This window comes from Podarcis cretensis (genome assembly GCF_951804945.1).
Source record: "Podarcis cretensis genome assembly, chromosome: 2".
Classification (NCBI taxonomy): Eukaryota; Metazoa; Chordata; class Lepidosauria; order Squamata; family Lacertidae; genus Podarcis; species Podarcis cretensis.
Window position 1 is genome coordinate 40,126,620 of NC_137171.1, and position 13,671 is coordinate 40,140,290.

The 13,671-nt window shown below is 41.1% G+C and overlaps 1 protein-coding gene and 1 long non-coding RNA gene across 2 annotated transcripts in view; one reads left to right on the forward strand and one right to left on the reverse strand.

Moving 5' to 3' along the window:
- The window catches only part of LOC307210429, a 963,897-nt gene that overhangs the window by 600,822 nt on the left and 349,404 nt on the right, over positions 1 to 13,671 (reverse strand). The gene's annotated exons all lie outside the window — the stretch shown is intronic.
- Positions 1 to 13,671, forward strand: part of COX10 (cytochrome c oxidase assembly factor heme A:farnesyltransferase COX10) — a 91,649-nt gene that overhangs the window by 77,109 nt on the left and 869 nt on the right. Inside the window, exon 6 of the mRNA XM_079966259.1 lies at positions 1,802 to 2,034. Coding sequence (XP_079822385.1) covers positions 1,802 to 2,034 — 233 coding nt within the window. The remainder of the gene's footprint in view (positions 1 to 1,801; positions 2,035 to 13,671) is intronic.

The window sequence follows — 13,671 nt, forward strand, 5'->3', positions numbered from 1 at the left end:
AAAATTGGTAAATAACAGCCAGCCCTATTACAGGCAAGTAGTTGTGTTTTTCCATAAAAATCTCTCAAGCCCTATAATATTGGCTTTCACAGAGTGTTCTGCCAGCTCCTCAAAGAGTTGACACTTGACTTATTTTTATGCCACATGAAGTGGTTCAAACCTAAGAAAGGCATGTCCAGAGGATAAATAGATATAAAAAATATAATTCATATTTTTTAAAGCAAGTTCTGCATTCACAAGACAAGATTTTCCATTTGGATTTTAATGTTTTCATGTTCGCTTAGTTTGGAGAGATTCTTTTGGAGCTCATCACAATCCCTTTTTGTTTTAAGCACCGTGAACAATTTGGTATCACCAGACATGGCTACTCACTCCTAACTCTAGATCACATTAATCCACTTCATGCAAATTGAAAGGGGGGGGGGACTTACTGTTATTGTCTGCTTCAAAAAAAAAATGTTTCAGAAGTGTCACTGAACAATTGAGGAACATGCTTTTAAAAAATGTTTCAGTGTCCTGTTTTTGCTATTTTCCGTTTCAACAGTGTTCAAAGTACAGCATCCTTTATAGCTCATCTGAAGTGGTAACAAAATTCCTGTCTTTTTCTTTTCCCTTCCCTCTGAACTTCATCATCAGTCCATTCACCTATCTTTACACAGATACTTGAGCCAAGTGATCAAGTGATGAGCTTGCCTCCATTTCCAAGGTGCTAGATTCACATGACAAAACTTTGTCACTTGTTAACTAACTTTGTTGTGTAAATATAGGTCCAAGTGTTACAAGGTCAGTCTTGAATAGGTTCACTGAAAGCTGCATGTATTCAAAAGAACATTTTTTCTTGGCTCAGAAGCTTGTGAGAAAAATCTGATAAACATTGCATTCCACTAAATTAAATCGGCAAAATCCACAATTGGGTTTGTAAAGCTGGTAAAATCATGTTCCAGCTTATCAAATTGTTGGCCTGGTCCATTTAATTAAAAGTTAAATTGAAGGCAGACATTTATTCCTTCTCAGCATTCTAACGCGATCCGTGCACATCCATGCTTAGGCTTATTTTGCAATTGTGTATAAAACACTATGAGGTGACTGGTCTGTGTGGGGCTATAAAAATCTACACCAAACATTTAGATGCTTTATTAAAAATAGTTTCTTCCCCACTGTCAAGAGTTGACATAGCCAGATCTGGAACTTTAGTGAAACCCATAGTTTAAGCTTCTAGGATTCCGATAAATTCTGCTAAATCAGGGCAATAAATTTTGAACACAAATTTCTGTTGAAAGTATTACATTGTGTAATTAAAGCTTGAATAATATGTAGGCATGTTTCTTGCACTATGCTATAAACAATGTAATAGTTGTGTGTGTGTGTGTCTCCAGGTGAATGTTTAGCTTTAACATGCCTAATGGCAACTTGCATACACACCTGCCTAAATTCCCAGGAAGGGAAGCTCTGCTGCCTATATAGCTACCTCAAATTCCCTCAACGCCCACTGGCAGGAGCGGGAAGACAAAAGCTAAGTCGAGACCAGTCTACATTGGACTGCACCCGACCTGTTTTGCCTGCTGGTCAAATTTGCTGTGTTCTCTGTACACCACTGAAGAAGCTATGCTCTAGTAGGTGTTTGCTAAATGTACATTTATTCTGTGGTCATCACTGTTGCCCAATTTAAGATTGCTTAATAAAAAAGAATTATCAGGAAAGCATTGAATAAAAAGATAACAGTAATGAAAATCTGCCCTCAGATCCTTTCACTAACATATTTTTACATTTTCTTGTTTGTTTGTTTCTCTTTTTCTTACAGCCCTTTGCTTGCTGTGTCTTTCGCTGCCTCCTGTGCTGTTCCAGGAATAGCTCTGCTCACCTTCGGAGTAAATCCTCTTACTGCAGCCCTGGGAGCCTTCAACATCATCCTGTACACATGCTGTTACACACCGCTGAAAAGAATTAGCATTGTCAATACATGGGTAGGAGCTGTGGTTGGTGCTATTCCCCCAATTATGGGTTGGACAGCAGCAACCGGCAGTCTGGATGCAGGTGAGAATTACTGGGGGGGGGGGGAATGGGACCATGAGGAGGAAGATAATTGAGTGTCTTCCTTTTAGGGCCAATTGAAAGTTACTATACTGTGGGAATGAGTACTTGTTTCACATATGACTTCATTCCCAATAGAGAGATGTCTTTTTAACCAATGCCCACTAGTATCATTCGCATTATCTAGGATCTGCATATTTCACTGTGTACTGCATGAATGTCTCTTCCACTGACTTGGCATTTTGCAGTAAAAAAACCCAAGACTATCTTAGGTTCGGGACCCATTCAGTTCTTTGAATCTCAGATCCAGTGATATTTATGGGCAAAGCCTTCAAGAATGGGATTGCAGGGTGGCAGCTTCTCTGCTATCACAAAAAATAGGATCTTGTCAGTCTACAGAACAAGGTAGCAAACCTTTAGAAGGTATGACCTTGGGGGGGGGCTTGTAGCAGTGAGTAATTCAAGCCTTAGAAACTCAGGGAGATGGGTTTGTGACAGGTGTGTAGACTTCAGTCAGTAAGACTTCAATCAGTTTATCACGGTCATAGGCCAACGGGTGTGTAAACTGCATAATGACTTGCCTACCTGTGTGAAGGTTGTGGAAGTCACATTTCATCTAGTTAGATTGGTAGATACTGTCAGAGTGAAGATGACAGTCATGGTGCAGGTCAGCACCAGTGAAATGGGGAAATGTAGTTGTGCAGTATTGGAAGCAAACTTTAGGTGGGTAAGCAAGAAGCTGAAATTCAGAACTTCCAGAATTGCTTCCTCCAGAATTCTGCCTCTCCTATTTGCAGTGCCAGGTAGACAGGCAAGGCTGAGGCATTTCAATGCATGCCTAAGATTGCAGTGTCAAAGGACAGCTTTTGATTTCTTAGGCACTGGAGAAGGTTTTGTAATAAGCCAAGCGTATACAAAAGGGACAGGTTCCGCTTGAACCAAAAAGGAGCCAGGCTGCTAGCACTTAGGATCAAAACAATGGCAGAGAGTAAGAGTAAATTGACTGTTCTCACAGTGGAGGGATGAGAAAAGTGTGCTCTATTAGAACCTGTACTTTTTAACTTGCTCATAATTAAACTTGCATTAGAGCTGAGCAGTGAGGTGGCCAAGTGGTAAAAACAAATAAGAATTTCAAAGAGTTCCAAAATGATCTTTCTTAACTGGGTGAATTAGCAATAAAATGACAAGCTCAGTTCAGTGTAAGTCAGCATGAAGTGACTTACATCGGGGCAAAACATCCCTAATTCTCCTAACCACTATCCCTTTTCAGCTGCTGAAAACTAGGGCTTAAAGGTCTGAAATATGGGGAGCCTGGTTCTGTGCATGTAGGCACAGGATTCTAAACCACTCAAGGAGCCCTCAGATCTTTAGGACACGGGGCAGGGCCACAGAGTGCAGCCCTGCTCTCCTCTCTCTTGGTTGTAATCATGTGAAAGGATAATGATTAAAGAGAGCTGCTAAGTTGGTCTTAGTGACCCCTGAATAGCAGTTGCTAGGGAACAATTGTCCTGCTTTCGAGCTTTCCATTGGTCCAAAAGTGAGCTAGTACTAGCCCTAATACTAATAACACTGCAAATGGACAAACTTTGTTGAGATCACAACTTGGGATGGAAGGATTAAAGCTGCAGGTCTCTCCCCTGCACCTATTACTATTTTTTTTTAATTAAAAAAACTTTCCATGCTTCCAAGTGATGCATTTAGTGTTGTGTGCAGTTTGGCCCTCAGGCATATGTAAGTGCAAGCCTTTATCCTTCTCTCCCTCTTCTGTGCTCACGTGCTCTGTGTTTCTACAGGAACTATTCATCACCGAGTCAGCCAAAAGTCAACCAGGATTATGTGACTCCTCCTGGTTTGAAGATCAAACATAACCTTCGGTTTTGCAGTGCTGTTGTGATTCTCTTTGCAGTGTGTGTCACGACAGGATCTCAAATTCATGCAACAAGATCAGAGAAATGTTGTGTTAGCTCAGTGGGCCTGCTCCCTTCATTGATGCTGCTGCTTTTGAAGCAAAGGCTACAGAGACCTGAAAATGCAGGGTCGGTCTTAATGAAGCTTCCTGAGGTGACCAGCCTTTTGGGGGGCATGTTGTATTCTTCTTAGCATTGCAAAGCATTTGTTGTTCTAGGCACAAGTGATCAGAGTAGTAGAAAGGAGAGACAATGTGAACAGATTCAGTTATGAACCAGGGGAACATGATAGAGAAAATCAAGATGAAAATGCAAGAAGGTCCTAACTCTAGCCTTTCTGCAGTGAAGGAGACAAAGAAGTTTAATTCAAACGATTTAGCTCATATTAGAAGCTGTGTGACATGACTAGTGAATGTTCAACAACCAAAGCAGGGCTTCTGCTGTACAGTTGTCATGTTCACTTATCTGCACTGTGTTTCTGGCTGCAATTACAAGTCCTGTGGCTTCTGCTGCCTCTCTGTCTTCCCCTCTGTTCTGCATCTCACTAAAACCAAACCCAAATTCCTTGAAAATCTCACTGTTAAAAGGTACCGATACCTTGCTAAGCAAATACATGCCGTGTTGGTAATATACACAGATAACTCTGACCATGGAGTTTGGATTATTCCCTAATACAGAATCTGAATTTTATTTTGTTTCTTGATATGGAAAATGCCCAACCCTATCTGTCTCTCTCCAAGTGCCAGAAACCAGCACCAAATGTTGGCTTCCACAAGCGGGACTTGTTAGTTGAATCTAGGCCAATTATACATGTTATTTATATACATAACTCTGAGTAGTAATTGGCAGGGCTCATGAAGTTATTACAGTAAGTGCCACACTTTTAATATTTGGGAGGAGGTAGAGGTCCCTGTACTTGAGTACCCCCAGGGGGGGAAAGCACTGGAATAGGTAATAGTGGCCAATCTCAGAAGAAGCTTTTTAGCCCATGTTCTCTCATAATAACTAAGCATTGGATCTTCTCTTCCCCTTCCCACTCAAAACGCTCAACCATAGGCTTATTTGCAGGAGTGTGGGGGGAGGTATCTATGCACAGAAACTATTTCTTTGATTAAAGGCTCAGGCCTGCAGTTGGCTGATAGTTTCTTATAGATGTTAGGAATGCTTTTTGGTATGGACAACCGGAGTATGCCATCTGCTTCCAAATCATGGAAGCCACATCTCTGGAACCCATTAATGTTTCCTAATTAACTAGCTGAAGCAACCTGGCTTTAGGTAGAAGCGTGGGAATACATTTGCACCTTGTTAAAAAGAAGAGGAAAGAGCCTACCCTACTGAGCGGCGATAAGGAACATAAAGCTGGGGAGAAAGAAATTTTAAGGCTGCCTATAGTGCTTGCTATGTTTTACTTTTTATTGGGGAGCTTCTTCTCAAGAAAGCAGTCCAATTCTTTTCTGGTTATTACGCTAAAGCTAGTCATGCAAGGTGAATCACTTTTTCATCCTTCCTTCATTTTACTATCAAAACTGTCTCCTCCTTCTCCAGGGAGGTGGGGAGGAGAGGGCATCTAGCCAATGCTGCCGCCGTTGCTCAAGCAGACTGTATGTTTACTTGATCAGTTCCAGTCTCGAGCGCTTGCCACATCATATAACTTTTTCCTAGGGAACAGTTCAGGATCAAAATATGAACCTTTCTCTGTGAGCATTGGTTGGCTAAAATTGGCCAGGTTTAAACTGACAATGCTCAGAGTCAATTTTATCATCTACTGTGGTAGCAAAAATTGCACGAGTGTTAAATTTAATCAGGTTCATGGGCTGGGACCAGCATCTCTCAGCAAGGCGAACGCATGCACTTGCCAAGGCGGGTACAGAGAATTTCTCTCCCCGAAAGGGAACCCCATCTCCAGTTTCTTCCCCCCCCCCCCCCCGTTTTAAGGAGGAATAACATTATCATGACAGGAAATGGGAGGCTGGTGGAAAATGCCAAAAGAACAAAGCAGTCTCATTTTTACAGAAGCAGTAAGACTCAGATCAAACTTCTCTCTTGCTGGCAGGAGATCATGGCTTGTGTTTAGTAACACGGCCAAAAAGAGGAATATTAATAATATGCCCTTTTTAAAGAAGAAGAAGAAGTTTAAATATTGCAATGGGGAATTTCATACTGTGTGTTGTACAGCCTGGGACTCAGGTCTTGGCATTACCACATTTCCTTATGAAAGCAATAGGGTCTGGTATCCTTTCAGGAGTGGTGGCTAGCTGAAGTGTACTCAGGAGACTGCAGAACATAGCAACCCGGTGCCATGAAAGCACATCCAATTCTGAGCCACCCAGTTTGCTTGAAGTGACAAGCGGGGATCTCTGCCATAATGTGCTTTATCAGTTAAGGGGATTTACTCTGGGTAGGCGGTGGTGGCAGAGCAGATAACAGCCTCGCAAATGTAACAGACGTTAGAGACCCACAGTGGCCTGGAGCCATTAGTATTACTGCTCCCAAGAATGTTTATCTCAAGAGACTATTTAGTTTATCTCAGATGCCCCACTTTTACCTTCTGTTTTCCTGAAAGACATCTTGTCCTGATTTTCATTCATTTTTTGAAAATTTAAATAATTCCTGGGGCTATGGAATTTATAGACTGCCTGTGTATGTACCAACGGTAATCACGCAGAGGCTGATTTTCAAATTGCCTTGACTTTGTAATTCAAATTGGGTTGTGGGCTAGACATTAATTATGTCAGCCAACATCTATTTACAACCGGGGGATTTTAAACTGGGCAGTTCTTATCAGCAAGTGACATTTGGCAGATGGATGGGTTTAGCAACAAAACAGTGAAGAGAGAGGAAAAGGACAATTGTGTAGAGCCTTTCCTCATTTGTATAGCCCTTGTCTGCCCGGAAGGAGAGCAGTAAAGAGAGGACCTCACTTTGTTCAGAATAAGTGACACTGAACTTTGTTCCTATTTCCTTCAATTTTTTTTTTTAATTAACTGGATCATGTTTTGAACAGCCTGCTGGCAAAATGTGTAACTGAGCAGTTTTAGAGAAAAAGACAAATTTTTGCCTGGAGCACATTATCTTGGCTGTAGAAATAGAGGCCTGGAGATGTGGGCTGGCATTGATTGACCTTAGCAGAGGCTTGAGACTTCTCTTCCTCTTCAAAATGATGATCCAAGAAGCCTCTTACTCAGTTTGTACAAAAGACAGAGGTATGTCATCATTGATCTGTGAGCATAGGACGCACAAAGGCAGAGGGCCCCGTTGCTCCATGTAGTAAATATGGAGGCAGATGGGCAGGGCTAGTAGGCAGCTGTTTTAAATTTAATAAGACAAAAGTCAGTCGATTATTTGCCCCCCCCCCACCCACGCTTTCTTTTGCAGACACAAAAGCGATAGTGATTCTGCTATTGGGACACCTGAGGGACTGATGCAATCAAAGTCGAAGCCCACTCAGTAAATTCATTGTCACCTACACACTGTACACAGCTGTGTTAAGTTCCAAGTGCTTTCATCTTCCAAATAAAGAATATTCAATGGCCCATATGGGACAGCTGCTCCAGTTCACCTCACCTCCCAAATATTCATTATGAAGTAACCAGTAGGGGGCACCAGAGTAGTAGCAGGAAAATTGCATTGGCTTAAGAAAAGACAGTGTTTGAGGTTTAGAGAGCTAAAATTAACTTTTTAAAGTTGTGTTGAGTTAAAAAAAGTGTTAAAAATATCCTCTTGCAAGCAAGTTGGTGAACTTCCCTTAGTGCCTTGCAAAAATATGGCCTTTCCTGTCTTGCAGCCTTGCTGGAACTTCCAGTCATCTCCCACCTTAACTGCTACAGTCTTTGCATCTCTACGATCACATTCCCACCTACTCCCTTGCCTCTGACCAAAATCATTCACCTCTGTCATCACTGAGACCACATGACACCCTTTCTTACCTCCTCCATTCCTGGATCTAGCACAAACATTTGTCCTTGCCTTCATTACTCTGCCTCCCCTGATTATTCTGCCTGCATATCCATCCCCATAATCTTCACTCTTCCATCTCCACCATCCTTTGTCCGTCCCCCACATCTTCAATGCCTAGAACTGCCTCCAGAAACCATTTGATGCTGCATCTTATTTCCTTCAGACTCTTTCCCCAAATTCAGTTTCCTTGAAGAACCTCGACACAGACACTTATTGTTCTTCCTCTGCCGAAACCAAGCCTAAGCACTTGTAATGAAGCTCAAGGCATATCCTGCCCATGTTCACCCTTACTGCCAGTTTATGTCTCTCCTTCTATTCTTCCCATCCACCCCACGGCAACTCTTAAGATGATAAGCTGATCAGGGTGCTGCGTTATTTTAATTCTCCATCGGGAACTATGCATATTGATGGTGCCGTATAAATGATAACTGTTAAATGCCGTCATCATTTCCTCGCTACACCTGGACATGGTTTCAAAACAGTGGTCATTGGAAACAGCCGAGACTTGCCTTGACCGGATTGTAGTCAAACTTCTAGGCTTCAAATTCGCAACCTTTATTTTGACAGTGTTTTTGGTCTTCATAGCCACTGCTACATTCAGAGGCACCAACATGATATATGGGTACCATAGAAAAAGTAAGACTTTGCATATTGCAAATGGCTTATTTGCCACTAGCATATATAACGACTAAGATGTAGCAGGTGCTAGAGAAGGAGAGAAGCAAAGGAGCATGGGTGGGAAAGTAACATGTAGTCAACATCTTCTACAGACGTTTTATGCCTTGTTCTGCACTTCACCACACGCCCACCCCTTCCTTGTGAACCCTCCTGAATGTTGGTGCTCTTATCCACATATTGGACCTGGTGTTGATTTAAATAAAGTTTCTCACTTTCTCATTCATATGTTTTCCAATCAACCATTCTAATTAGTTGTGGTAACAAATAAAACATGTTTTAAACTTGGCCACTATGATTCATGCATTGGTAACTTTACAATTGGACTCCTATAATTTGTTCTTTGTGGTACTTCCCCTAAGACTGGTCTGGAGGCTTTTGGAGAATGCTGTGCCCAGGTGGTTGAGTGGAACACCTTGATGCACACATAATTTTACACCTGTGCGTAAGGAACAGCTGCTGTGCAGCTAGCCAGACATGTACAAGGTCTTGTTACTAATGTATAAAACCCTGAACAACTCAGAGCCAGGTTACCTGAAAGACTGCCTTCCCTGTCTGCAAGAACATTTAGATCATCTGGGGAAAATTTACTTGTGGCACCACATCCTACAAAACATCACAAGGCACCCTACAGAATAACACAAAGCAGGTATTTTCCATCATTGCCCCTACACTTGATCTCCATATGTGTCTATGAGAGAGAGAACCTTTGTACTCAAAACTTGCTTAAACTTCACTTGACTGTTTCCATTTGGTTTGATCAAGGGATATAGATTCTGTTTAAAGAGATTGAGACTGCAATCTTATGGTCACTTTTGGCAGTAAGACCCATTTGAACTCGCTTCCCTCTTCCTCTCCTCTCCCATGCAGCTCCCTGCGTGCCCCAAATATCTGCTCCAGAGTATCCCCCAACCCAAAGGTGAAGGAAGAAATGGAAAGGAGGTCCTGTTGTGGATTTCCATCTATTCTTGTACCCTAGTATTTCTTCCTTTCTCTCACCACAAAACTTTCAGTCCTATTGAGTTATGCAAAATGCATCTTGACAAATTGCTGCATTCTGTCTTATAGTATTAAAAGTAGAGCAGAAATTGGATTTTTCTAACCACATAATTTGGAGGTCTTAACCGATCTCTCCATCCATCACTGCTATATCTTCCTTGCTTCAGTGTGGGCAGGTAGTGTGTTGTTTTTGCTGGATCAGCTTTTGCTGACGGGCATATTCAGATGATGGAAACCTAATTCTGTAGGCAAAGATAAGGTTCAGTTATACTTCATCTCATTTTCCAGGTTGAACATGGAACAACTACAGCTACATAACCGCCAGCCGTGTTTATCCAAAGGCAAATGGGTGCAGCTGGATTTACTCTTGTTTTCCAGCTCTAATCTCCCTCATCTGGACCAAGGAGGAGTAATTTGTTTTAGCATCTTTTTAGCTAAGAGTAGCTGGTTTGTTACCATACCAAGATAGAAGAAAACAACCACACACAGTTCTAAGTACAGGCCATTAATGGCTAAACTTAGACTTCAAAATCCCTATAACGTCTTACATAAACTTAAACATTTAATTTATTTCCTAGAGAGACAAGAAGCTGGTGCTTCCCGCCCCCCACCTCCACTCTTAACCTCCCCCTCATGTGTCAGTCAGCTACCAGAATCTGGAAATGATTTTAAAATTCCTTCATATTATTCAAGGCAGAAGAATTACCAAAATTGTGCTCTAAGCAAAACAGCATTCTTGGGTTGCCAAGGCAGTAAACAATGGCTTTAGGAAATGCAATAAGACTTCAACATCTGTTTTGGAGCTGATATTTTAACCATTCTGTGTTTATTTTACATGCCTGGTTGGTGATCTCTGTCATACATCTGTGAAGCCAAAAACCAAGACAATGAAAGAGGTAGCAAGTCAGTTTGGAGCTCCAACTATAAGCCTGGTTTTCCATGCTGAGTTTTTAACATAAAAGTGCTTCTGGCTTTTGTCTTAAGTTTGTGAATGATAACTTAGTTTAGCAAATCATGCTACCATTACAAGACTTTTTGCATACACCTAGGACAGTTATGAATTTTAAAAGAACATCATTGTGCTTGACAGCTTTAGATAGAAAAGCACGAATATACTGCACCTTCTGTCTCATGTGGAACCTTAAGGGTTGCTGAAAATATCCTCCTGAAACAGTAACACCACTCAACAACAGCAGAAGTACTAGATTAAGTAGCTGCACAAGTTAACCACAGGAAGTTGACTAACAGCCAAACGTGTCATGGTACCAAATGCATCATTGGCGCCCATATTACATGGTAGGATAGGAAACCCACCTGCTTCTCAGCAGCAGTTCTGACAGTCTCCCAGGTCCCAAGAAGAAAATGGGAGCTTTCTTTTCAGGGCCAACACAGCCATGGGAAAGGGATGATGATCTCCATTAGTACTGCAATGAAGTATGAAAGGGCTGAACATCTGCTTCCTACTTCTGCAGTCCTGACAAAATCAGACATCACCACCTGCGCTTAACATCACTTTTTAAAAAACAAGCATGCAGGCATATTACCAGTGTTGCACCTAGCATCATGCTGTATGTAGTTCAGCCTTGAGGGGTCTTTTCCCATAATGCACACCTAAATACACTTAAACTGGAATCTTAAACGCAGTAGGGAGTAAGAACCATTTGGCAAAATCATACTGACTTCCAAGTAATTTGGAATTTGGAAACACTTTCTCAGTGCAGCTGACACAGTGTAGTAAAAACAGTAAAAAATAATTTATATTCTCTTAAGATTTAGTTTAGAGTGCATTTTTTATAGCCTCATCCAAAGGAATTTGCACAGAGGAGCACATAAAGATTTATGCCACTGCTACTGAAGCACTATCCACTGCATGGCAATTGAGATAGAGGCAGACAACGCTGTTCCAGTTGCTATTGAATCTCTGAATCTCCATGTAGGATTGCTAGGAGGCTCCTCCCAACTAAACCTGCAAAATAGCACCAGTTGCTACTAAGTACTACCCAGAGTTGGAACAAAAGTGGCTATTTCTGTATCAGCACTTTGATTAATCCCAGCATCGCTACAAGTCTGCCCTGTCAGACAAAGGTTTTGAAAATGTAAAGGTAGAGTCTGGACCCAGTTGCACTGAAAAGCCTAATTCTGTACTGCACAGCAAGAAACGAAGCCATGCATGTTGCCATCAAGTTGACTTTGCAGTATCTCCTAGAAAGATTGCGTGAGAAGGCAGGCCCCTCATAAAACAACTCTCCTTGTTTGGCACATCAGTTGTCTGGTTTGGAGCTGGGAGTTTCACCTGAAATATTGGTTGTTTTTTGACAAAGAAGTGAGAGTCGGAAGTTATTTTTGAGACAGCGTTAGGACATCTTGCCTTCTTGTTGCTCCTAGTGTCTATCCCTTTGCAAACAAAATGGACTTTGATTCATCTTCTACAAGAAGGCATAACTCCACTGTAACAGCATCATTTCAGAAGTTGAATCTGTGAAAATCAGTCAAGCTTTATTAAAGCGTAGGCCCTAAAGATGTCCCTTGTGAAACAGAATGAAGCAGATACTAATGGGCATCTGTGCTAAATTTCAGTGGAGCAGGATCTAGTCTTGTAGCACAAGTTTTTGAAAGACTGCAGTTGTGAGGAAATATTCCCATAGTTATATTCAGTGGATCTCTGGGCCTATTTTCCCCCTTTAATTCTTGCTTCTGTATAAACTTTTAGGTGGTATACAGGGATAGGTAACACAGAGACCCCAAATGTTGAAAGAACTGAAACAACCTTACAATTCTATAACATCTATGAATTTTTTACTCTTCAGTTTCAGGTCTCTGCCAAGCATTCATGGATCAACAGAAGGTCCTATGATACTGAATTCTAAGATGTATGGAGTGTACAGAATTGAGAAGTTAGTTACTTAACACTAGGCACTTTCAGCCCTCTAGCCCTACGTTATGTGGCTGTTAGAGGGTTGGCAACATACATTTCTGCTTAGGAAACCTATGGCAAAATATAGCAAGGTACATGCAGATGGTGACTGGAATCTTCTCTAGATTTCTGCTGAGCAAACTTTAAAAAACTTATACTATTCAGTAGCCAAGGTTTATTGAATATTCTTCACTGTATTTGTTTTATATGTGTACCTTTGCGGAGTGGGTTCTGTGCAAAGCTGATGCACAGTCAGTTTGGACTATGTGAAAATATATTGTGTGTAGTATCAAAAAAGGTGGAACCAAATGGGGAAACCAAAGGATAAAATGTATGGTATCTTAAGTGTTTTCTACAACAAATGGAAAGTGTGTGTTTTTTTCTCATAGAAGAGTTTAAGATCATATATATATATATATATATATATATATATATATATATATATATGCAGTTCGTAGATATTTTGCTCATTGTCTTCTACTTACAGTCTAGAATTGGTGATGATGGCTTAAGAAGTAAGGTGACCATTTATGCATCACCAAACCCCCCACCCCCACCCACAGATTTGCATAACATTTACATTATGCTATTTTATATGTAGAGGTGCAGATTTTAAAATAATAATTTAAATAGAAATACAATGCATTTCATCTTAGTGGGGAGAACTGTGACCTGTGTGCCTGCTCAGTTGGTTGTCCAGGTTGGTAGCTATTGTCAAGCAACTTCAGGGGTCCTGCTTTCCCTTTTATGGTTCTTTATCTTTAAAAAGGCATCTCTTCCAATAGAGGACTATCCTCTGAAAAGTAGAACATGTGGCCTCCCTATCAAGAAGTCATAATCAGTTAATCCTAACTGGGGCCCTGTCCCCAAATCATCATCTTTTTATTGTCTCCAGATGAGGCCTCAGGCACTGTTTTTGGTTCCGAAAGCCTCAGTTTCTTGCTTTCTGCAAACATATAATTGTGTGAACAAAAATACAAACATTGCCGAATTCAAAATTGTAGATGAGAAGTGTGATTAAATTGTGTATGTATGACTTGCCGGAAATGCACTAGAAGTAAACAGGTTGGACAAGGAATGCAAAAAACATCCCTGCATCCCCTGGAAGTAGCACATACATTGCTTGGGTTCTGAGCCTTTTGCAAGTGTTCTTACTCCAAAAATGATAGAATGATAGAAGCATCTTTT